This window comes from Procambarus clarkii, chromosome 24 (assembly GCF_040958095.1).
Source record: "Procambarus clarkii isolate CNS0578487 chromosome 24, FALCON_Pclarkii_2.0, whole genome shotgun sequence".
Lineage (NCBI taxonomy): Eukaryota > Metazoa > Arthropoda > Malacostraca > Decapoda > Cambaridae > Procambarus > Procambarus clarkii.
Genome location: NC_091173.1, coordinates 10,050,983 through 10,077,022, shown reverse-complemented (window position 1 = coordinate 10,077,022; position 26,040 = coordinate 10,050,983). Strand labels below are relative to the sequence as shown.

Genomic DNA, 26,040 nt, shown 5'->3' with positions numbered 1-26,040 from the left:
ACCCGTCACTCTCAGCCACCTTCACCCGTCACTCAACCACCTTCACCCGTCACTCAACCACCTTCACCCGTCACTCTCAGCCACCTTCACCCGTCACTCTCAGCCACCTTCACCCGTCACTCTCAACCACCTTCACCCGTCACTCTCAACCACCTTCACCCGTCACTCTCAACCACCTTCACCCGTCACTCTCACCTTCACCCGTCACTCTCAACCACCTTTACCCGTCACTCTCAACCATCTTCACCCGTCACTCTCAACCACTTTCACCCGTCACTCTCAACCACTTTCACCCGTCACTCTCAGCCACCTTCACCCGTCACTCTCAACCACCTTCACCCGTCACTCTCAACCACTTTCACCCGTCACTCTCACCCACCTTCACCCGTCACTCTCAGCCACCTTCACCCGTCACTCTCAGCCACCTTCACCCGTCACTCTCAGCCACCTTCACCCGTCACTCTCAGCCACCTTCACCCGTCACTCTCACCCACCTTCACCCGTCACTCTCACCTTCACCCGTCACTCTCACCCACCTTCACCCGTCACTCTCACCTTCACCCGTCACTCTCACCTTCACCCGTCACTCTCAACCACTTTCACCCGACTATATAGACTATAGCCTTGCAGTGCCATATAACAGTAATGGCTTGGCACTTTCTCCTGATAAGTTCCCGTCCCTTCTCTGACAGTGCCCAACCACATCTAACTACCTCATCTCAACCACTATAACCAATCCAAGGCAATTAGTAAATACGTATATACGTATATACTATATACGACCTTGACTACCAGTGAATTACTTCCTATAGCTAACAAAGACATCATTCCTATAACAGCTAATGAAGACATCATTCCTATAACGGGAACAATGGCTTTTGTTAGCTAAGAGCTAACAAAAGTCATTATTCCTAAGAGCTAACAAAAGGCATTATTCCTAAGAGCTAACAAGTCATTATTCCTAAGAGCTAACAAAAGCCATTATTCCTAAGAGCTAACAAAAGCCATTATTCCTAAGAGCTAACAAAAGGCATTATTCCTAAGAGCTAACAAAAGCCATTATTCCTAAGAGCTAACAAAAGCCATTATTCCTAAGAGCTAACAAAAGTCATTATTCCTAAGAGCTAACAAAAGTCATTATTCCTAAGAGCTAACAAAAGCCATTATTCCTAAGAGCTAACAAAAGCCATTATTCCTAAGAGCTAACAAAAGTCATTATTCCTAAGAGCTAACAAAAGCCATTATTCCTAAGAGCTAACAAAAGTCATTATTCCTAAGAGCTAACAAAAGTCATTATTCCTAAGAGCTAACAAAAGCCATTATTCCTAAGAGCTAACAAAAGCCATTATTCCTAAGAGCTAACAAAAGCCATTATTCCTAAGAGCTAACAAAAGTCATTATTCTTAAGAGCTAACAAAAGCCATTATTCCTAAGAGCTAACAAAAGTCATTATTCCTAAGAGCTAACAAAAGCCATTATTCCTAAGAGCTAACAAAAGTCATTATTCCTAAGAGCTAACAAAAGCCATTATTCCTAAGAGCTAACAAAAGCCATTATTCCTAAGAGCTAACAAAAGCCATTATTCCTAAGAGCTAACAAAAGCCATTATTCCTAAGAGCTAACAAAAGCCATTATTCCTAAGAGCTAACAAAAGCCATTATTCCTAAGAGCTAACAAAAGCCATTATTCCTAAGAGCTAACAAAAGCCATTATTCCTAAGAGCTAACAAAAGTCATTATTCCTAAGAGCTAACAAAAGCCATTATTCCTAAGAGTTAACAAAAGTCATTATTCCTAAGAGCTAACAAAAGCCATTATTCCTAAGAGCTAACAAAAGCCATTATTCCTAAGAGCTAACAAAAGCCATTATTCCTAAGAGCTAACAAAAGTCATTATTCCTAAGAGCTAACAAAAGCCATTATTCCTAAGAGCTAACAAAAGTCATTATTCCTAAGAGCTAACAAAAGCCATTATTCCTAAGAGCTAACAAAAGTCATTATTCCTAAGAGCTAACAAAAGCCATTGGTAATCCAGGGTGAGTAGAGCGCTCGGCCAGTGTGTGAGTCGGGCTCACTGGCGCCCGCGCCCTGAAGGAGGCGGCGTGGGCGTGGTGTGGCACTGACCTGTGAGTGTAGGGCGTGGTGGAGGCGCAGCGGGTCGTGGAGAGACACGCCCTGTGTCAGGCCCAGGAGTCCCGCCCTCACGAACCCACCCCCACCGTCCATCTGTGGGGAAGCATAAACACAATACCCGTCACACACATGTATGTCTCAACCACCTGTAAGGCTTAGGTCAAAGGTTCACATTAATATCTCAACCACCTGTCAAAGGTTCACATTAATATCTCAAGCACGTGTCAAAGGTTCACGTTAATATCTCAACCACCTGTCAAAGGTTCACGTTGATATCTCAACCACCTGTCAAAGGTTCACATTAATATCTCAAGCACGTGTCAAAGGTTCACGCTGATATCTCAAACACGTGTAGGTCTAAGGCTACAATATTATATACTGGCCATGATGGTGCGGCGAGAGAGAGAGGCCGGCATCATCTCTTCATCACCACCACAGCTCTTCTACACCTCTACACATGTTCATGTGGACACGGACATTCTCTGACTAATATGAGAGTGAGTGAGTGAGTGAGTGAGTGAGTGAGTGAGTGAGTGAGTGAGTGAGTGAGTGAGTGAGTGAGTGAGTGAGTGAGTGAGTGAGTGAGTGAGTGAGTGAGTTATAAAACAGGTGTGTTCTATGTTTTGGGAAAAAAAGAAAGAATATTTCAATGACTGTATTTATCAAGACCAAATTCGCCGTGGGGCAAGAACATTTGTTAGTGCGAAAGATCGACCCAGAGAGAAGGTTGCTGGCCGCTGCCTTAACCATTCCTCAGAAGAGAAGCCAAGGCCACCGTAGAAGCCAAGGCCATCGTAGAAGCCAATGCCACCGTAGAAGCCAAGGCCATCGTAGAAGCCAATGCCACCGTAGAAGCCAACGCTAATGTAAAAGCTGACGCCACTGTAGAAGCTAACGCTAATGTAAAAGCTGACGCCACCGTAGAAGCCAAGGCCATCGTAGAAGCTAACACCACCGTAGAGGCTAACGCTAATGTAAAAGCCGACGCCACTGTAGAGGCCAACGCCAAAACAGTAGTAGCAATATATTACTCCAGGAAATATAACATAGTTTACCCTACAGTAAAATTACTGCTAATTAGTAAACAAAATTGAATTGGTATAATATTTCGCAATTAACAGAAATGTTGTTTTATACTGCATTTATGTACAAAAAATATAAATAGGTAGCAGTTCAGGAACAGTAGACAGTTGATATGACATGACAGTTGACAGTTGGTATGACATGACAGTTGACAGTTGGTATGACATGACAGTTGACAGTTGGTATGACATGACAGTTGAAGACTCGCCGTCACAAAAAAAAGAGAGTTAGTTGACAGTTTCTATGACACGACAATTAGATGAGAACTTACTGTGAGAATGAGTTAAAACTCACTAGTTGTAGTAGTAGTAGGCATCCATCAGTCTCAGGAGACTATGGACTTGCGCACTGGCATCGGCCTGGTCTGGAGTGGCCTCACCAGGGCGCAAAGCCAGGGTAGGTTGATTCGGGGGAGAAGCTGTTACCCAGGCAGCAGGTCCCTTCTCATTCATAACCGAATGACAAGGTTAGGTGATCAAGTGCCTAACCACATCTGACCTGTGACACCGTAGGGAGGGGGGGGGGTACACAAACTGGGGTGTGGTGCCGGGGACGACAACACTTGGGCAGTGTGTCGGGGTTTGGCTCCGTCCTACCTACCACGGCCATGTCAAGTGTCATCCACACATCCGTGGGAATCAACATTCCATACACCTGGGCTGTGGGAGACTCGAATCGCGAACTCCCCCACGCGAAGCTCTATCGACCGAGCTTCATTCTACATAGTCAGGGTAGAGTGGATGATGATGATTAAAAAATGTCAGGTTGAAGTTTTATCACGCATTTACGATTACGAAACATTTACATCTTTCCTCGTTCGTGGCAGCTTAGTCTGCATTTATTAAACAGTTTCCCAGCTTGGAACTTCACAACCCAAGGTTATTATTGTTATAAACAAGCTCGCAGTGCTTCTGAGCTCGTAAAATGTTTAATGAATGTAAACAGTTTACATTGCCGCCATGACTGAGGAAAGATGAACAGGTTTCGCCAGTGGACACACGTAAGTGTCCACTTACGATGGGTCGTGGCGTTGGGGTCTCCTGCACAGGCACTGGTGACCACATAACCACCAGGAGTGCCAAGTGGCACTACAGGGGGGGGGGGGGCACCAGAAGCTGGTTCTGACGGAGGTCCTAGCGGGTGTTCCTGTACGATGCCTCACCAAGCTCTACTCCCCACCCTATCAAGTGTGCATGTCCTCGGCCCAACTATCAATAGCCCATTATCTCTACTTTCATACGATTTCTCAATTTTTCAGAGACAACTTGGTATCGGTGGGCTGGTTCGTCGTCTTTTATAACGATTTCAAGTTGCTTAATTTCTCAAGAGCTGCAGTGCTGTATATACTGATGGTCAAACACGGTTGGTCTTCTGATTTAAACATTCTTATGGATAAGTAAACATTCTGAAGTTTAATAATTTGACATGGAAACGTTTCAAGTAGCATATTAACCTCTTGTGACACAATACGACACAAGCTTTCATTATAGTGAGCTGGAGTCGCCCAATCCCTCTCAAACGCACATTTGCCTTCTAAATAAAGTGAAAATAAGTTGAGAGTAATATGAACCAAAATAAACGAATCCCTCAAACTAATATGAAATTGATTATATCTGTATGTTATACCAGGGAGATAAAGTTGGGGCCCCCGGAGGCTGGTGGTGTGTGATGCTGCCTCTCTCTCTCTCTCTCTCTCTCTCTCTCTCTCTCTCTCTCTCCCCCTCTCTCTCTCTCTCCCTCTACCTGTCTCCATGTAGATGTTGGTGTGTAGGCTGTGTACAGAAAGTCTGTATCTCACCTTTGAATAAAAATAAAGGTTGGAAGGATATGAATGTATATCTGAAGTTATTACCTTAGTGTAATTATATTTACTTGGCCTTATCCTTCCAGGCTCTAAACACCGTAACTGCCAATTGAAGCCATGTTCACCTCGGTCTCTAAATTCATGTTTACCTCGAAGCGGTAGGGAGGGAGGCAATTATCAGGGGAAAACACCAAGCCAACACAACTATATTGCATTGGGAAGGGGTCAGGATAACGATTTGGGATGGGACGAGGGGTGGGGGGGGAGGGGGGAAGAAATGGTGCCCGAACACTTCGGGGAGGGTCGGGGATTGAACGCCGACCTGCATGAAGCCAGACCGTCGCTCTACCGTCCAGCCCAAATGGTTGGGCCACGTCGAGGCTATGGCAGTTGTACTCACCTAGTTGTGCTTGCGGGGGTTGAGCTCTGGCTCTTTGGTCCCGCCTCTCAACCATCAATTGTAGTGGGGTGGTCAACGCCTGAGACGCCCCTGGGAGTTTGAACAGCACATGCGTCTACTATCATACCGTAGGTTATCTTGAGATGATTTCGGGGCTTAGTGTCCCCGAGGGCCGGTCCTCGACCACGCCTCCCTTTTGTTACACATCCCCCAGGAAGCAGCCAGTGACAGCTGACTAACTCCCCAGGTACCTATTTACTGCTAAGTGAACAGAGGCATCAGGGTGAAAGAAACTCTGCCCATTGTTTCTCGCCGGCGCACGGGATCGAACCCGGGACCACAGGATCACGCGTCCAGTGTTCTGTCTGCTCAGCCACCGGCTCCTCCTACAACCGTACACTACAAACTGACCAAGGCAGACGACGCCAGCTCTATCCCACTAAGCTGGTCAATGGAACTAGGTGAGTACACACACACACACACACACACACACACACACACACACACACACACACACACACACACACACACACACACACACACACACACACACACACACACACACACCGACGCACCAGCTTCATCCCGCATATTCCTTAAGCTAGCGGACCTAGCCATAATGCTGGGCTATGTGAAGGTAAGAGACCAGGGGCCAGATTCACGAAGCAGTTGCGCAAACACTTACGAACCTGTACATCTTTTCTCAATCTTTGGCGGCTTTGTTTACAATTAATAAGCAGTTAATGAGCTCCGAAGCACCAGGAGACTATTTATAACAATAACATCAGTTAATTGGGAAGTTTTCATGCTTGTAAACTGTTTAATAAATGTAACCAAAGCCGTCGAAGATTGAGGAAAGAGGTACACGTTCGTAAGTACTTGCGTAACCGCTTCGTGAATCTGGCCCCAGTAAAGTAGGGGGCTCCTACTAGTAGAACTTCACATCACATTAGCACTAAGGCCTTCTTGAGGTTATCTTGAGATGATTTCGGGGCTTTTAGTGTCCCCGCGGCCCGGTCCTCGGCATGGCCTCCACCCCCAGGAAGCAGCCCGTGATAGCTGACTAACACCCAGGTACCTATTTTACTGCTAGGTAACAGGGGGCATAGGGTGAAAGAAACTCTGCCCATTGTTTCTCGCCGGCGCCCGGGATCGAACCCGGGACCACAGGATCACAAGTGCAGCGTGCTGTCCGCTCGGCCGACCGGCTCCCGTAGGCCTTCGGATACTTAAGAAATAAAGTTCTACCAACCTTACGTATTATTACTGCGCAATTATTATATATGTAAGAATTGAATTTGTGTTTTTAATTCCCAGATATAAAGTGACCGATACATTTGATTAAGAATTACTATTGGTTAAAGATTAGTGATTAGGGATTAAGGATTAAGGATTATCTTCAACTGTATCAAGGATCATGTTCTGGTAAATATTTATATATGCCACGTGACTGGCCATCACTCAAGACTGGAATTATGTCTATTAACTGGGATATATATAGATAGATAAGTTGTTCTTCCCCGTAATACTCGATCGCACGTTTACTCATCCGTTCAAGTGAGTGCACGCTTATACTCACTAAATCTTAAGTCTTTTACTCAGCCCACACGCTTGTAGATGCCGTACAGGTTTACACACATATGTCAGCAACTGGGTAGACTACGCCAAGTTGCGGTGGCAAGAATATATTTGCGCGCATCAGACAGACGCTATGTAAAGGCGGTTGTGTAGGGTATATATATATATATCTGACACTACATGAACCCATCTCAAGATATACTCTCGAGTATATCCACAAGTTCACTACCTGGTATTACCCAATCATTCACCACCATCAATGTTCGCTAATGCGTCACATTTTTTTTAAACTGATTTAGTCCATTCCGTTTAAAAAGAGCGACGTATTAGATGAGTGATGAGGGAGGAGGGGTCAACACCACCTGACTCATCAATACAACCCAGGTCAAAGCTATTTTTAAGGAAATACAAATCTAAAAGTTGCCTTACGGGCTATTCATGCCCGTGCCACCTCTTGGGTGGCTTAATCTTTATCACTCAATCTAAAAATTGCCGTATAGGCAGCGCGGCGGAGACCTTGGCTTACGGGCACATGGAGAGATGCCATGACTTGTACCTCGTTTGAACGGGCACCTTTTTATATAAGCCGACGTGACGTTCTACAGTCCGAGACGATTTATTGCGACTCTTACGGACCTCGTGTAATTATCTCACTCGGATTATTACGGTGTTTCTAACTGTTCAGACGAAAAATATTGCTCGGGGTGACTGAGTCCTCACGCTACTCATCTTCACTATCTTCAGCACACAAAGAAATCACAATAGCCTGATGCATCAAATAAACAAAAATCAAATGAGCTCAGTCGATAAAGGCAGCATCTGGGATGCTCCCGGACGTAGGTTCGAATCCTCATCACGGCTCTTGTGGATTTGTTCACTATCTTCAGCCATAGAATCATCTACACCACACCACGCGACCTTCATCACTGTGAACTATCTACACCACACCACGCGACCTTCATCACTGTGAACTATCTACACCACACCACGCGACCTTCATCACTGTGAACTATCTACACCACACCACGCGACCTTCATCACTGTCAACTATCTACACCACACCACGCGACCTTCATCACTGTCAACTATCTACACCACACCACGCGACCTTCATCACTGTGAACTATCTACACCACACCACGCGACCTTCATCACTGTGAACTATCTACACCACACCACGCGACCTTCATCACTGTGAACTATCTACACCACACCACGCGACCTTCATCACTGTCAACTATCTACGCCACACCACGCGACCTTCATCACTGTGAACTATCTACACCACACCACGCGACCTTCATCACTGTGAACTATCTACACCACACCACGCGACCTTCATCACTGTGAACTATCTACACCACACCACGCGACCTTCATCACTGTGAACTATCTACGCCACATATGTGATTATCCTTTTCACTCTGTACTTGCTGAAGTTTGGTCATGAGGCTTCGATTTGTCAAAGTGTTTGTTCATTTATCTACCCTCCACCACCTTCCCTACCCTTCACCACCTTCCTATTACTCGCTATCTTCGTCTATAAACTACACAAGAAAAATGTAAACAAAATCGTGTAGATTCTTGACAATACGCTGGAAGAATCTTAGAGAGGAGAGTGACTGTAAATTGGTATTATTTGTCATTTCATGTATCGGGAGCATTGGGGTCGACCCCGACCTGCCTAAAACCATCCCTGAACAGGTTAAAGTCACACTGCAAAGTCTGGTGAGGCTAGCCCTAAGTGTCTGGCCTGAAACCCTGAATATTCAAGTAAACAAACATTTCCCCCATGGTCGAGTGTAGTGAATCGATTAGTCGAGTACGTTAAAAATGCGCCTATCCGGATGTAGGCTAGGCTCCAGGTGGTGGCGTCGTCTACTCAGCTGGGGCTAGGCTCCAGCTGGTGGCGTCGTCTACTCAGCTGGGGCTAGGCTCCAGCTGGTGGCGTCGTCTACTCAGCTGGGGCTAGGCTCCAGCTGGTGGCGTCGTCTACCCAGCTGCGGCTAGGCTCCAGCTGGTGGCTAGGCTTCAGCTGGTGGCGTCGTCTACCCAGCTGCGGCTAGGCTCCAGCTGGTGGCGTCGTCTACCCAGCTGGTGGCGTCGTCTACTCAGCTGGGGCTAGGCTCCAGGTGGTGGCTAGGCTTCACCTGGTAGCGTCGTCTACTCAGCTGGGGCTAGGCTCCAGGTGGTGGCTAGGCTTCAGCTGGTAGCGTCGTCTACCCAGCTGGGGCTAGGCTCCAGGTGGTGGCTAGGCTCCAGCTGATAGCCTCGTCTACCCAGCTGGGGCTACGCTCCAGCTGATAGCCTCGTCTACCCAGTTGGGGCTACGCTCCAGCTGATAGCCTCGTCTACCCAGTTGGGGCTAGGCTCCAGCTAATAGCCTCGTCTACTCAGCTGGGGCTAGGCTCCAGCTGATAGCCTCGTCTACCCAGTTGGGGCTAGGCTCCAGCTGATATCCTCGTCTACCCAGCTGGGGCTACGCTCCAGCTGATAGCCTCGTCTACTCAGCTAGGGCTAGGCTCCAGCTGATAGCCTCGTCTACTCAGCTAGGGCTAGGCTCCAGCTGATAGCCTCGTCTACCCAGCTGGGGCTAGGCCATGTGTCACTATATTTCGCGTGCTGGTGCAGAAATATTCATCAAAGTAGATTACACAGAATATGTATACATTTGGAAAGCATTTTTTTTTATCCTAAATCCCCCCCCCCCCAGCACACACACAATTACAAGCTGTGAATTTTCAACAATTCCATTACAAAATCCCCCAAAATTCACAACCCACAATTACTATGTTACGAAATGTCAAACAAAACCTCCAATAATTCAAAGATTAGACAACCTTCATTATATATTCAATAATATCATACCTCCATCATGTTCAGGCATACCATGACGAGGCAGGCGCACGCGCGCGCGTACACACCCGCACAATGGTGACCAATTAATTAAAACTGAATAATTCAGCCGGTTTGGACAGACCGTTCTCATGATTGACCCCCCACAACCTGCCCCGATACAAAGGTCCTACACCCTATTCAGCAACCTACCTAACCTAACCGATGCCGTAGAAAACGAGGACTTTAGTGGGCTGCTTTCGTTTCATTGTAATTTGTACGTTTGGGGGAAGCGTAGCGTAGAGAATGTGAGGTGTTGGCTGCGCTGTCGGGTTGAAACTTTTGGGAGGTGGCAACTGCGTCTCATTCCGGCGAGGACCTGCGCCAGGATTCGTCAGCATTTACGGCATCACTTACCAAACTGTATTTTTGTCCTCAATTCTTGCTTTACAATAATTAAACATTTTACAAATTTTCACAACCCAAGGGGTATTATTATTATTGCACATAAAAAACCCACCGTAATGGTTCTGAGCTCAAACTTAAATGTAAACAAAGCCGCCAATCTTGAGCAAAGATGGACAGGTTTGGTAAGAGGACGCGTCTACGCTTGATGTATCTTAGACCTGGTCTCATAAAGTCTGGAGATTTTCTTAGAATTCAGAATCAGCGACGCCACATCCTCACCGCTCCTGTACCAGGTAAGTCCACTACGGGCTCACCATAGCCCGTGCTGCCTGCCGCTCCTGTGTCATTGAAGGCCACTACGGGCTCACCATAGCCCGTGCTACTTGCCGCTCCTGTGTTATGGAAGTCCACTACGGGCTCACCATAGCCCGTGCTACTTGCCGCTCCTGTGTTATGGAAGTCCACTACGGGCTCACCATAGCCCGTGCTACTTGCAACTTTGTGTTCAGAGTAGCTGAATTTTAAAACAACAACAATAGCATCATCCTCCCTCGTTTCCGAGTACACGCCTTCTATCCTCCCCTCCACTTCATTCCGTCAAAATTCTTAATGCACTTTATCAATCATCTAAATCTTGGTCATTAATTTGAATAGCCCTAACCTCTGGAGATATAGGGTCCCTCTCCTCCCCCCCCCTCGCCCGTCCACTTGGGCTGGACGGTAGAGCGACGGTCTCGCTTCATGCAGGTCGGTGTTCAATCCCCAATCGTCCAAGTGGTTGGGCACTATTCCTTTCCCCCCGTCCCTTCCTAAATCCTTATCCTGACCCCTTCCCAGTGCTATATAGTCGTAATGGCTTGGCGCCATATTATATATATATATATATATATATATATATATATATATATATATATATATATATATATATATATATATGGTGCGGTGGTCACGGTACTGTGTACGTTTAGGGGTGATCCTGGACGGCATGGGTTCGAATCCTGGCCGGGTCAAAGAGTTCTTAGTGATCTATGGCTTGCGCGTTCATGCAGCCTTCTCATATATATATATATGAGCTGTGGAAAAGAAGTTCCTGTAAAATAGTCTAATAGGGGGTATAGGTGTTGTGTTAGTTGTCTCTTCAGAGGTTGCATGGCTTTTCACTTTCCAAAGTGAAAGGCAAGGGAAAGTGAAAAGCCATGCAACCTCTGAAGAGACAACTAACACAACACCTATACCCCCTATTAGACTATTTTACAGGAACTTCTTTTCCACAGCTCATAAAACGGAGGAAAGGGTCCTGAAAGATATTGTTAATAGAAACGTTATCCCTACAGACAAAAATCAGAGGATACAACTGACGATTTACTATAAAACCAGAAAAACGGCCAGCCTACTCATGAGAAACTCTCCAGACACAAAACAGAACGCTTTAAAAGAGACTAACGTCGTCTATGCCTTCAAATGCCCACTTGGGGACTGTAAGCTCCAAAAAACCCAGTATATAGGCAAGACAACAACATCTCTTTCTAGGCGTTTAACGATGCATAAGCAACAGGGCTCCATTAAGGAACATATAATCTCTTCCCACAACCAAACCATCGCCAGAGAAATCCTAGTAAACAACACAGAAATCATCGATAGATACAGCGATAGCAGGCGGCTTGACGTTTGCGAGGCACTACACATCAAGAAGTCAACACCAGCAATCAACAGCCAATTATTGCACAACTATATATATATATATATATATATATATATATATATATATATATATCATTCCTCCATAAGACTGGAATATACTCCACAATCGCTCTCACAATATTCCTCAATAGCAGAAATATCCCTCCACAATCATTGCTACATTATACAGGAATATACATCTACACTCATTCCTTCAGAAGGCAAGACCTCCCCCCCCCCCCTCCATAAAGCAGAACTATTCCTCCGCAAATCATTTCCCCACAAGGCAAAATCGCCGCTCCTCCATGGCGAGTGGGATGGAGCGGGGCTGGTGCATCTTTGAGATAATCTCCCCCACAGTACAGTATGCACGGCTCTGAGTCCTCAGATAACATTAGCCAATTGAATTCTAGACACATTAAAACCGCTAGAAGCCACAGATTATGAGCTAGGCTACTTCTGACATTGTTCGCCGGGCGAATAACTTATACTTTCTGATTAGCCGGTAACGTCGCTGGCGTGAATGATGGTACTGGAAATAGTGTGGTTTGTACATTAGCAGAACTATTTGGGTAGCTTTATTATAATAATTATTATTAAGTGGACGGTATTAGAAGAAATCACAGTGACATCTGTCCAACAGGAGTCCGCAACCACTTGAGCTGGACGGTAGAGCGACGGTCTCGCTTCCTGCAGGTCAGCGTTCAATCCCCGACCATCCATAAGTGTCTTGGGGCACCATTACTCCCCCCCCCCTCCCCGTCCCATCCCAAATTCTTATCCTGACCCCTTCCCAGTACTATATAGTCGTAATGGCTTGGCGCTTTCCCCTGAAAATTCCCTCCCTCCCCCACGGTCAATAATGGCATCAACACAACTTATACCACCACCAGCCACAACTAACCCGTGACCCCCCCCCCACTCACCCAGGTCAATAATTATCCAAAACACTGCAGAATTTCAACTTTTGGAGAAATTTGAAATAAGTGGCGAAACCAATGATGTACAAGCTGGAGAATGGTCAAATTTACCTAGATTAAATGTTTGCTTACTGAGCAAATTTTAATCATCCCAAAGAAGAAATTATAAAAAATATAATAATTCAAGAAAATTCGGTATGTTAGGCAACTCGATTTAATTTATTAATATTCAGATTGTCATTATATATATATATATATATATATATATATATATATATATATATATATATATATATATATATATACATATATATATATAATGACTGACAGATTTAGTCATTATATATATATGACAGTGTCAGACCACGGAGGAAGAATTGAAACGGGAATTTCCCTAAGTACTTTCGTATATTAATACATCTTCAGAAGGAATGTGATTCCTTCTGAAAATGTATTAATATACGAAAGTACTTAAGGAAATTCCTGTTTCAATTCTTCCGTGCTCTGTCATTAATATTATATATATATATATATATATATATATATATATATATATATATATATATATATATATATATATATTATATATATATATATATATATATATATATATATATATATATATATATATATGTTGTACCTAGTAGCCAGAATGTCGTACTCGGCCTACTATGCAAGGCCCGATTTGCCTAACAAGCCAAGTTTTCCTGAATTAATATATTTTCTCTAATTTTTTTCTTATGAAATGATAAAGCTACCCATTTACTATGTATGAGGTTAATTTTTTTTTATTCGAGTTAAAATTAACGGAGATATATGACAGAACCTAACCAACCCTACCTAACCTAACCTATCTTTATAGGTTATGTTAGGTAGCCGAAAAAGTTAGGTTAGGTTAGGTAGTCGAAAAAAATTAATTCATTAACTTGGCTTATTAGGCAAATCGGACCTTGCATAGTAGGCTGAGAAGTGCGTTCTGGCTACTAGGTACGACATATATAAACAGATAACAAATACAATAATTCATAAAAAATAAAAATCTAAATACAAAAATTTAATATCAATAAATGATAAAAAGCTTGATTTACCTTCATAATAATCTTCACACACGAGACTGGACGAGATAACTCCGCCAAGAAAGAAAGATCCAGGAAAAATCATTTATATAAAGGGCGACATGATCTTTATATATCCAGCTGCCAGACGTACGACAACGTCGTCATCTTTGAGGTAACTGCGCTAAACTTTCACACGTGCATAATATTAATAGTTACAATTAATAAATGATTTTTTTCGCCTACTTAAAACACACTTTACCGGAACCTTCCCAGCCCGTCCCTCTCATTTTGACACGTCACAAAAAAAATATTTACTAAATTGGCCAAACCCAACCTCACTGATGGATCCAGGAAGAGAACAGCCCGTCAATTTAGCAAGCAGCTATGATTAATAGTAACATCATATTTTGGCGTTGGGGGGGGATTTGTGGGCGTGAAAATACGATGCATTATTCGAGAGGACAGGCCGCCCAAGCCTGAAACGCCCAACTGTCCCAAGCTATCGAATATCGCACAAATTCATCGTGTCTAAGCCTAGTTATCGTGTCAGACAAAGACACCAGGATAGGAACAAAGAAAGGATGGAGGGAGGGAGGGGGGGAGTTCAAATGTAAGTTAAAGCCTCCCAAAATATAGTTTAAATAATTGTATATAGGCCTAGCCAGGTTACCGTTATAATAGTTGAGCTCTCGATAGAATCTAGACAATCGTAAAAGTCAACACTGTTGTGGAAGTCAATTCATTGTTGCGAGGTCAGCACACTGATGAGGAAGTCACCGCACTCCTGCGTTCTGGTCACGTGTTGTGTAATGCAGATATAATTTACAGAGTACACTAATGATACTAAAGAAGATCAAGTTGTAAATGCAAGCGGCCCCACACTCGCCGGTCTGGCGCAAGCGGCCTCATACTCGCCGGTCTGGCGCAAGCGGCCCCACACTCGCCGGTCTGGCGCAAGCGGCCCCACACTCGCCGGTCTGGCGCAAGCGGCCCCACACTCGCCGGTCTGGCGCAAGCGGCCCCACACTCGCCGGTCTGGCGCAAGCGGCCCCACACTCGCCGGTCTGGCGCAAGCGGCCCCACACTCGCCGGTCTGGCGCAAGCGGCCCCACACTCGCCGTTCTGACGCAAGCGGCCCCACACTCGCCGTTATAGTGAATAAAGATGCGAAAACAAAAATTAATTTTGCTTCCTATATGAACCCGGACTGTAACGCAGACATATGACCAGTTACGCGGATACACTCTGTTAAAATTTAAACATTTTCTGATATCCGGATACAAAAAATAATAATGCAAATCACAAAATATTAATAAATCTAAATCTAAAAGCAACACCAGTATCAAAGCTACTATTACAAATTAAAAAAAAAACTAATATTAGCAACACAAAACAAAATGTAAAAAAAAACATTACCAGTAATAAAAAGGTCATAACTGGGCGATCAGCAGAGGGCAGTAAATTAGGGCGTTTATGATGGGCTAACGACCCAGCAGTGAAGTAATCAGAGAGATTAACTAGTACACAAACACCCACATTTCAATTACGGCGTCACACACCTCCACCACAGTCCATCAGTCAACGACTCTACTTCTAAATTGCCGCTACCAATGGCATGTACCAGAAGGCCATATTTTAACCATCGTAACACCTCTCGCCGGCACTCCACTAACAAAACACACTTGAGAGCACCAGTGTAAGCCAACAACAAACACCTGCAGATTTGCGTCCAAATATCTGGGCCGACAATAATAGTAATACTGAACCCATGAAGTCATTCACTAACAGGCCACAACCCCCCCCACTTCCCCTACCATTCCCGTCCCAGTTCCTAAGTGCACAATAATGCCCTCAAACGACACACCAACATTTCCACTTCTAAATACTACTGCATTAGCTACTGGCCCAGGCTTCCTTGGGATATTTAGGCTACTGGTAAAACAGCTTTCTGCGCGCATCGTTCCTCTAATTTCATTGGAGGTAGTCTGTAGGTATCGAACCATTTCCACCAGTAGTTTTCATGTGTAGCCCCTGAATACTGGATTATGAACTTATCCATCGTACTATAGGCAATACAATTTTGTTGATTTTTAGTTTAGAATAGTTTAGGCTCAAGGCCGACATATGGCCAGTGGATGTTCTCTACATATTAACTAAAGCAAGCCTTAAAATAGCCTATTAGTGTGCGGCAATAGATTCCAGTACAGATGCTACGATTATTATCACTGCCTTGGCCGCTCTCGTTTGACAAGATCACGTCATTCAACACAGAATTAGTTTGGCAGTTGTGATAAGATACGCGACTGTTCGCATTGAACGCTGTGCCCTCAAACTGTTCCTCTCTAAGCTATAGGCTGACTTATTTGTTTCTTAGGTGTTTTTTTTTCCATAATAAGAGATTAAAAAAATATATTATTATTATTATATTTGATGTGATCCATTGGAAGGATCTTAGACCGGTATTTGCGTGTTAACCATCGTATTAACATACGGATTTGACCATCGTCCAAAAAAGGGCAACACCGCACTATAACTTACCATGTATATCTTCTATCACATATCATACATATATATATCTATGATATATGATATATATGTCGATCTTGTCCGTCAGACAAGAGAATGTGAAACAGCAGTTTGAAAGGTGTAGGGAGCTCAGGAGTCAAAGCTCACACGGTGCAAACTCCCGATTTGAATTTGTTGACTAGCCTAGCCATATTACTTAGCAAGGTTAGGCTTGCTAAGAATCTGAGGAAATTATCTATATTTCCGTTGTTATTCCTTTTGGAATAATTGTGTGTGTGGTATTACGCAATAATCATATTTGCCATAATAAGATGGTGAGGTTGCTTGACTCTGAATGGATAAAATATTGTGTCGTTGGTGTTTATATATCAGCGGGAAAATTACTTCTTGGCAAAGCACAACCACCACTGAACAGCCTTATACATCATGCAGTAACTAGCGGATCTACTACTGTTAAACTGACAAAATTAATACAAACTAATTACAAACTAATTCATGTATTGGACATTTGTTAACTAGCAAACACTATAAAAAACAATTATAACGACTTTCATGACAAATACCACTTAATAATCAACTTATTTACAGTAGACCTAGGCACCAAAAATACACGTCATCAAATAGATCAAAACATAATAACATAATACATAATACAAAACATAATACAAAACATAAAACATTCTATCAACTCTAAACTAATTGCTACTGAACTGCTAGTTAAAACACGCATTAACCCATAAACTGCCTATTCCAGCAAATAATAATGACTGAACACAGGCTCAAATGCCAAATGCTCTATGAAATCCAAATCACAGAAACTAATCTGCTCGTTAAAATACACCACCACAACAACAACTAAATTGGCTGCTAAGCCCCTGTAACAACTGCCCGCCCGACAGATGCCACAAGCACACAACAGTGTCACTGGTTAAACACTGGTTAATAATAACTACCCAACTACCGCTTGTTATATGGCCTTTAGAGCGTCCTGTTCAGAATTAAACGCCACGCTAGAGCGCCTCATACACACTACAATAGCCTACTCGCCAGCGTTCGCTACAGAGCAATACCTGTCCGGGGTTCGTAACGCCCGCCAGAGTTCCTTATAATGCCATCAGTGGTCTATATTGCTCTTAACTAGTTGATTATCATCAATGACCAGAGGCTGCCCGACTGTTGTCATACATGCTCCAAAGGCTGCTCAACTGTCAACACATGCTCCAGAGGCTGCTAAACTGTCAACACATGCTCCAGAGGCTGCTCAACTGTCAACACATGCTCCAGAGGCTGCTCAACACATGCTCCAGAGGCTGCTCAACTGTCAACACATGCTCCAGAAGTTGCTCAACTGTCAACACATGCTCCAGAGGCTGCTCAACCGTCAACACATGCTCCAGAGGTTGCTCAACTGTCAACACATGCTCCAGAGGCTGCTCAACTATCAACACATACTCCAGAGGCTGCTCAACTATCAACACATACTCCAGAGGCTGCTCAACTGTCAACACATGCTCCAGAGGCTGTTCAATTGTGTGACGCACACTCCAGAGGCTGCTCAACTGTCAATACATACTCCACAGGCTGCATGTGTTGACCCTGTTGTTTTGCACAAACAACAGGGCTCCATCAAGGAGCATATAATCTGCACACACAACCAGACCATAACCTGAGACATCTTAACAAGCAACACAGAAATTATCGACAGATACAACGATAACAGGAGGCTCGACATCAGCGAGGCTCTACACATCAAAAAGTCAAAACCAGCAATCAACAGCCAATTAACACATAATTACATTCTACCCACTTCAAGACCCGAACCAGCACAGAAGCAAGAGAATAGAATGTATACCCATGGTTATATGCACATTGTATATATCCAATGTATATCCATTGTTTCGTGTTTTGTCTTTTGTTTCCTGTCACATCACTCAAAAAACGAATATAAACACAATCTGAGTAAGAAAAATTGTCATTCAAAATGTGAGAAGTGTTCTTACGAAACGCTTCTAGGCGTCAGACCATGTGACAATGAACTTTGGAGAGTTAATTTTTCAACTACCCCTTCCCCCGACAGTGAAGAAAAACATAAGAAATATTGAGAAGATTCATGTTAGAATCATTAATCTTACCCTTTCGGTCATATTCAACAATATATGTTTACAAGAAAGACTGCTACCAGAATATACTTTATATATATATATATATATATATATATATATATATATATATATATATATATATATATATATATATATATATATATTTATATATTTATATATATATATTATGGGGTACCACCTCTGGTGCAATTGTAGAGGCCCACAGCCTCAAAGAAGGGAACACAGAGCATTCAGAGAAAAAAATTACATTTAACTCTGAATACGTTTGAGTGTTCACTTCTACCACTCCATATTTTTTATGTTGTACACTTTATTATACAAGGTTATACAATTACATATATGATTGTTTACAAAAAATTAACATTAAAAGGACATAAGAGGAAGTTTGTTTCCTAGAGGCTGTAGATTTCTTCTAACTCCTCCGACGCCGGGCAGGAACCGAGATATATTATATATATATATATATATATATATATATATATATATATATATATATATATATATATATATATATATATATATATATATATATATATATGTCAGACGACGAAGGAAGGATTAAGACAAGGAATTTTCTTAAGTACTCAAGTATTTAATAATAAATCTTCAGAAGTATGATGTAGAAGGATGAAGCCATCCTTCTGAAGATGTATTATTAAATACGAAAGTACTTAAGGAAATTCATGTCTTAATCCTTCCGTCGTGGCCTGACATTGGCATATTGTTCAACACGTGTTAATTAAATTTTCGTAATTTACACACACAATATATTATATACTGTATATGTATTATATACACATAATACATATATTATATATTAAGTACAAAATGTACAACATAAATAATAAAAAAGGGGTGGTAGGAGAAGTGAACACTCATTTAGAGTTAAATGGCAAGTTTTCCTCCCAATGCTCTGTATTCCCTTCTCTGAGGCTATGGATCCCTACAATTGCACCAGAGGTGTTGCCCCTATATATATATATTTTTCACAAAATATACTGAACAGTGGACCAGATCGCTGGGACATTAATAGTTTCAATGGTGAAAATATTTCTCTGTAATATGTAATATTACATATTTATAGAGGATGTAATAACACTTGCTGCATATACAGTGTTCAACCTATACAAATGCCAAATTAATGACTAAATTGTGTGGGAAAAGCTGTAGGGCCGTTGGTCAAGTGCTTGCTGGTAAAGTGGATACACCTAACGTAATTTAATCTGTCCTTCGATCGCTGTATGGCGGGCCACTGGATCATCCTGCGACGTCACTGGCAGGCCACTGGACCATCCTGCGACGTCACTGGCGGGCCACTGGACCATCCTGCGACGTCACTGGCGGGCCACTGGATCATCCTGCGACGTCACTGGCAGGCCACTGGACCATCCTGCGACGTCACTGGCGGGCCACTGGACCATCCTGCGACGTCATTGACGGGCCACTGGACCATCCTGGGACGTCACTGGCGGGCCACTGGACCATCCTGCGACGTCATTGACGGGCCACTGGACCATCCTGGGACGTCACTGGCGGGCCACTGGACCATCCTGCGACGGTTACTGGCGGGCCACTGGACCATCCTGGGACGTCACTGGCGGGCCACTGGACCATCCTGCGACGTCATTGACGGGCCACTGGACCATCCTGGGACGTCACTGACGGGCCACTGGACCATCCTGCGACGTCACTGACGGGCCACTGGACCATCCTGCGACGTCAGTGGCGGGCCACTGGACCATCCTGAGCCGTCACTGACGCAGGGCGAGCGCTGTGGTCGGCCCGTCGAGCAGCAGCAGTTGCCGCCCAAGCTTACCATTGTGGGCAGCGGCTGGCCTGGAGCGACCACCGCCGCCACCAGCCCAGCCTCCTAACATGAAAGTACTTGTAGTAACTAGGTGGTGGCCGATCGTACAAATACGGACGTGATGGACCAATAGAAAGTAGATTGTTTTGTATTATTGAATTTGGACAAACCGTAAAAGTTGTTCGATTGATGTTGCCAATCAATAGTATCCTAATCAATAATAATTTACACGTGTAAATTACGAAGAAATTGCTATGCCTAACCTAACCATCCTAGGCCGAATACACTTTATATAAGGCCTGATATAGTACATATGTCTACTATACTAGGCCTAGGAATATTGAAGTTTGGTTTTTAGATTGACTTTTTCCCAGATTCAATAAAATGAATAGTACCAAATTCTTCTTTCTATTTGTCTATCACGTCGATATTTGAACGAATCGTTCACATAGTCACAAACAGTACTATATAATCGGGAGGACGGATTGACTAGGAAACACTGACAGGCTTAACAGGAGAGAACTCGACACATGACGAATTAATGAGAGGAAAAATCGACAAACAACTCAAAAATTACGAAGAGAATAAAAAAGACAAAAACTGACAAATTATTCAAATACAACGCACAAATAATTACAAAATTTAAATACAAGGAGGAACAGACATATAACTACGAAAATACAAAATATAAATACAAGGAGGCACAGACATAACTAGGAAAATACAAATATACAAAAATCTATAATCGAAAGGAGGGAAAAATGAACACAGAGCATAAGAAAGATCAAATAAAAATACAAAGAAAAAGAGCAGACATGGAGAGACAGGGTTAGGCTTACCTCCACACATAAGCCTAGCCCCAGCGTCCCCTGGACACCTAGGTAAGCCTAGCCCCAGCGTCCCCTGGACACCTAGGTAAGCCTAGCCCCAGCGTCCCCTGGACACCTAGGTAAGCCTAGCCCCAGCGTCCCCTGGACACCTAGGTAAGCCTAGCCCCAGCGTCCCCTGGACACCTAGGTAAGCCTAGCCCCAGCGTCCCCTGGACACCTAGGTAAGCCTAGCCCCAGCGTCCCCTGGACACCTAGGTAAGCCTAGCCCCAGCGTCCCCTGGACACCTAGGTAAGCCTAGCCCCAGCGTCCCCTGGACACCTAGGTAAGCCTAGCCCCAGCGTCCCCTGGACACCTAGGTAAGCCTAGCCCCAGCGTCCCTTATCATGAGACAATAGATACAACCTGAGCTGAGTACACTAGTGTTTCCCCTCAGGATAGACCATGACGCCCCTGAACTGAGCTGAGGACAACTGTAGTGTTTCCCCTCAGGAGCAGACCTCGATGCTGCTGACATGAGCTGAGGGGCACTGTAGTGAAATTGTGATATCTTCATGGTGATAATATCCAATCAGGTAAGTGGCCGTCAGCAGGACAAACTCAACATACATGACAGCAAAATCTAAACACACAATACAGCAATCGTTAACAAGATTGAAGTGGTCAACAGCCGCCTTAAACTAACAAGGACAGTTGAATCACCCCGTGTCCGCGCTAGATTTTATATTTCACTGTGTAAATACACTCCGTTTGTACAACCAGCGTCACACACACCCTTTATTTTCTTTGACCGTTTATTTGTTGTATTCTATTGTATTTTGCAACGACTGGGCAGTGTTCTGATCAAATGCGCGCCCTACAGCTGTAGTAACATATCCCTGTACTCAGATATACGCTTGCTGTATCCTACACACACACATACGCATGCTTGTTGTATCCTGCGCAAACCCACGCTTGCCATTTCCTGCGCAGACACACGCTTTCTGTATCCTGCGCAGACATGCTTGCTGTATCCTCTGCTGGCATATGCTTGCTGTATCACACAGACACACTTGCTGCCTCCTGGAACAAGATGGAGTCAGCACCATGGTGCGAAGGGGAGAGTGCGGACACCGGCCAGCCACAATACAGTACATGAGGGAACACTTATGACAATGATGTTCCTGGTCTGAGCTGAGGACATTAACGCTTCCCTCAGGACAGACCATGATGCTCTGGCCTGAGCTGAGGACACCAAAGCTCCCCCCCCCCCACTGGATTACGACATACAAAACACTGTAGAATTTCAGCTTTTGGAGAAAATTTGAATATGTCGCCAAATAAATGATGTACAAGCTGCACAACGATCAAATTTAACCAGATTAAATGTCTGTTTACGGAGGCAAGTGAGAAAATCAGTAGGATTTTCTTACTGACACTAGGAGCAAGTACTCAGTGTGTAGGTTCCAATCCTCTTCGTGGGTCCTGATTTTCTCAATAATAATAATAATAATAATAATAATAATAATAATAATAATAATAATAATAATAATAATAATAATAATAATAATAATAATAATAAATATTATAATACTAATATGCTGCAAATATTATAGATGTTTATAGATGTTTATAGATAGATGTTTATAGATATAGATTAGAATATTATAGATGTTATACAAACGATTCTTCGCGGCAGGAGATCGTATTCCAGGGACCTGCCCGAAACGCTACGCGTACTAGTGGCTGTACAAGAATGTAACAACTCTTGTATATATCTCAAAAAAAAAAATGTTGAACTCTCTCTCGGGTTCAGCTCTTAATTCTACGAGACATCGCCACTAAGCCAGGGAAGGTTCACTGTCACCGACCTGCACACATTCCACTTCTCCAAGATCCATAGCCTGGTCTATATTTCTGTCTTGAAGACGCAAAAACGTGCATAATGGCGGCCTCCTAAAACAAGTAGGGATCAAAGTTGTGAAAGATTAATTGCCTGACTCACCACTCCCGCAAGAGTCGATGTGACAGTTGGCCGACCGTGTTGGTCTAACTTGGGGAGTCCTGCCACCTAGTCTGTCCTCCCACTCGGCTCTGAAGTATCTCAGCCGTGAATCACCTGGAAAATTGGGAGACCACAGCTAGCGTGAGCTGGGATACCCGCGGTGGCCTGGCTGAGAGACCCGGGGCTGGTGTGGCTGAGAGCAGCTCTAACCTGACACAGTTTGATGTGATAGGAATACTGCAGGAGACTGTGGCAATGCCCTTAGCAATGAGCGGGTCAACACGGGAAATTATACAACGCCCGTACCAGAGAAAGTAGTAAAGCACCCAAATGGGATTGCCTTATTCATTCATTCAGGGGTTAGTTATATAACCAAACAAGAATTATAATAAAAGTTAATAGGAACACTAAACAGGACTGAGAAATCAAAACCATACAGGAGCGTGTTATCAATCGGGAGTGAAATCAAATTAAACAGTAGATACCTTTATGATCAAACATGAATAAGTTTTAAAGCATGATACTGGAGCAAGTTATAAACCTAAAAAGAGCACCTTATAAGACCACACAGGAGCAACTTATAATGCCATACAGGAACAACTTATAAGGCCAAACGTAAGTAAACAATGGATACAATACAGTGCAGGGGGGGGGGCAAATTATATAAAAATTAGGCCAAAACAGACTAAGAATAATTGATATAGAAACCAAATAGGCTTATAGTAAGTGACCATCAGGAAGAGCCTGTGCCAGCAAACTTAGGCCTATGTGTATTGAACGTAATCACAACATGAATAAATTACACATCCCAGGAACTCAAACATAGCCTAGCAAAAAGCTACATAGCATCTCCCTTTACATAACCTAAGAAACAGTCGTCACCGTTCCGATATAACAGTCAACTGTTGGTTTGTCACGCCTTGTCGGTCTTCCTGTTTTAACGCGAATAAAAATGCAAAACACATTACCCACATAAAGTACCATTCACGCCATATTGATACGGGTTGTTTACCCGTGCTCTCGGGTAATGAATGGCAGCACTCGCTGAGAAAACTCCCTCATCACTTGTTAAATGTCCACACACTCTCCCCTCAGCGGCGATAATTACATTTGCCAAGCGTCAGGGAACCAAACCAGGGGAGATTATTGTTACAAGTGCGTGACAGCTGACGACAGCGGAGGGTGAGAGAGAGAGAGAGAGGTACCAACGGAAGCAAATACCCGGATCACATACCCGCTCTCCTCCTCCACATCGCCTAAATTCTACATCAAACGACTTATATATATTGATTTTACGTAGCCTAACCCAGTAAATTATTTACCAACAATTACGATTTTTTTAGGCTGTGTAATATTTTTTATTTTTTTGGGAGGGCTAATTTGTGGTTCCTTTAAAATATTTGTTAGACAGGAGCAATTAGTACTTTATAATGACAGAACACAAAACGTACAGGAGTTAGACCTAAGAATAGTGTGGCAAGGCACAGCAGAAGTCTCGCTTTTCGCTTCCTTCCATGTGAAACGTCAACACAACACGAGCTGGCTACTGAAGAAGGCATGCCCCTTACCGTACTACTCAAACACAAGTACTCCACCACCCCTGGTTTAGTGTTCAAATCGCGTAGGAAATCTGTATAGAGTGCCATGTGCCGAGCACCAAGTACGTTTCCTTTCCAAAAACACTGTGGGGGTCCTCAAGGTAATCCAATATATTCATCTCATTTTGTTCACATCACGAGAGGAAACAAAAACAATATTTAGGCACAGAAAGGCCAAAGTGAAGCTCATTATATTGTGCATGTTCATTGCATATAACCAACATGAATTTTGTTTAGCACCCGTTCATATGGTGAAATTAGTTAGAGGGACCCAAGGTAAGTTTACTATAAGGTTGAGGTAAGAGGTAAGTTTACTACATGGTTATGGTCAGTTTACTTCAAGGTTGCGGTTGGCGGCTCCCGGTGTGGTAAATCCCAGGTATCACGACCCCAAGCTGAGAACACCATCCACCACGACGCTTTCACAATCCACACACCACGACGCTTTCACAATCCACACACCACTACGCACTCCACTAAATCACTGCCATCAATCGAAGTCTCCCAGGAGTATACACCTCGCAAAAGGGGTGCAGTAATACCTCTCACAATTACTGTCTTCGGGAACCACAATTACCAGCCGATTAATTAGTAATAAGAGGTCAAGAACCTTCAAAGTAGTATTTAATTATTCACAGGCTTCAAACACGGCCCTATGTTCCACCTAGTATTACTACTGCTGCTACGAGAGTCGTCTGAAACTTGTGGCAATGTAATGAATTCAATGGCTGCATTAGAATGAACGTTACTCAGGAACCAGGGGGGCCAGATTCACGAAGCAGTTTCGCAAGTACTTACAAACGTGTACATCTTTCCTCAATCTTTGACGAGTTTGGTTACATTTATTAAACAGTTTACAGACATGAAAACTTCCCAATCAACTGTTGTTATTGTTATAAAGAACCTCCTGGTGCTTCGGAGCTCATTAACTGTTTAATAATTGTAAACAAAGCCGCCAAAGATTGAGAAAAGATATACAGGTTCGTAAGGGGCTTGCGTAACTGCTTCGTGAATCTGGCCCCTGGAAATGACAAAAAGTGTGGCGTGCGCAGCCTGTTCCCGCCAGTTGACGTCTTTATTTGCGCAATTCTGCCGTCTCATAGCGTACAAACCAGCGCTATCGACGACGATATTCATTGGTCAGGAAGAGCGAATATGTCCCGTGTTTTCAATTCCAATGATACAATATAATGTAAGCGACATAGTCCAGAATCTGTTTAGTGTGAGGTGCGGGAGCGGTGGAGGCGGCGGCGACGGAGGCCGCCAGGTGGCGCCGG

The 26,040-nt window shown here is 43.7% G+C and overlaps 1 protein-coding gene across 2 annotated transcripts in view; it reads right to left on the bottom strand.

The window, feature by feature from the left end:
• LOC123761720 (E3 ubiquitin-protein ligase RNF220) overlaps nt 1-26,040 on the bottom strand; it is a 151,465-nt gene that overhangs the window by 122,320 nt on the left and 3,105 nt on the right. For both annotated transcript variants that reach the window (XM_045747853.2, XM_045747854.2), the window contains exon 2: nt 2,123-2,224. In XM_045747853.2, the coding sequence (XP_045603809.1) occupies nt 2,123-2,224 (102 nt within the window). The remainder of the gene's footprint in view (nt 1-2,122; nt 2,225-26,040) is intronic.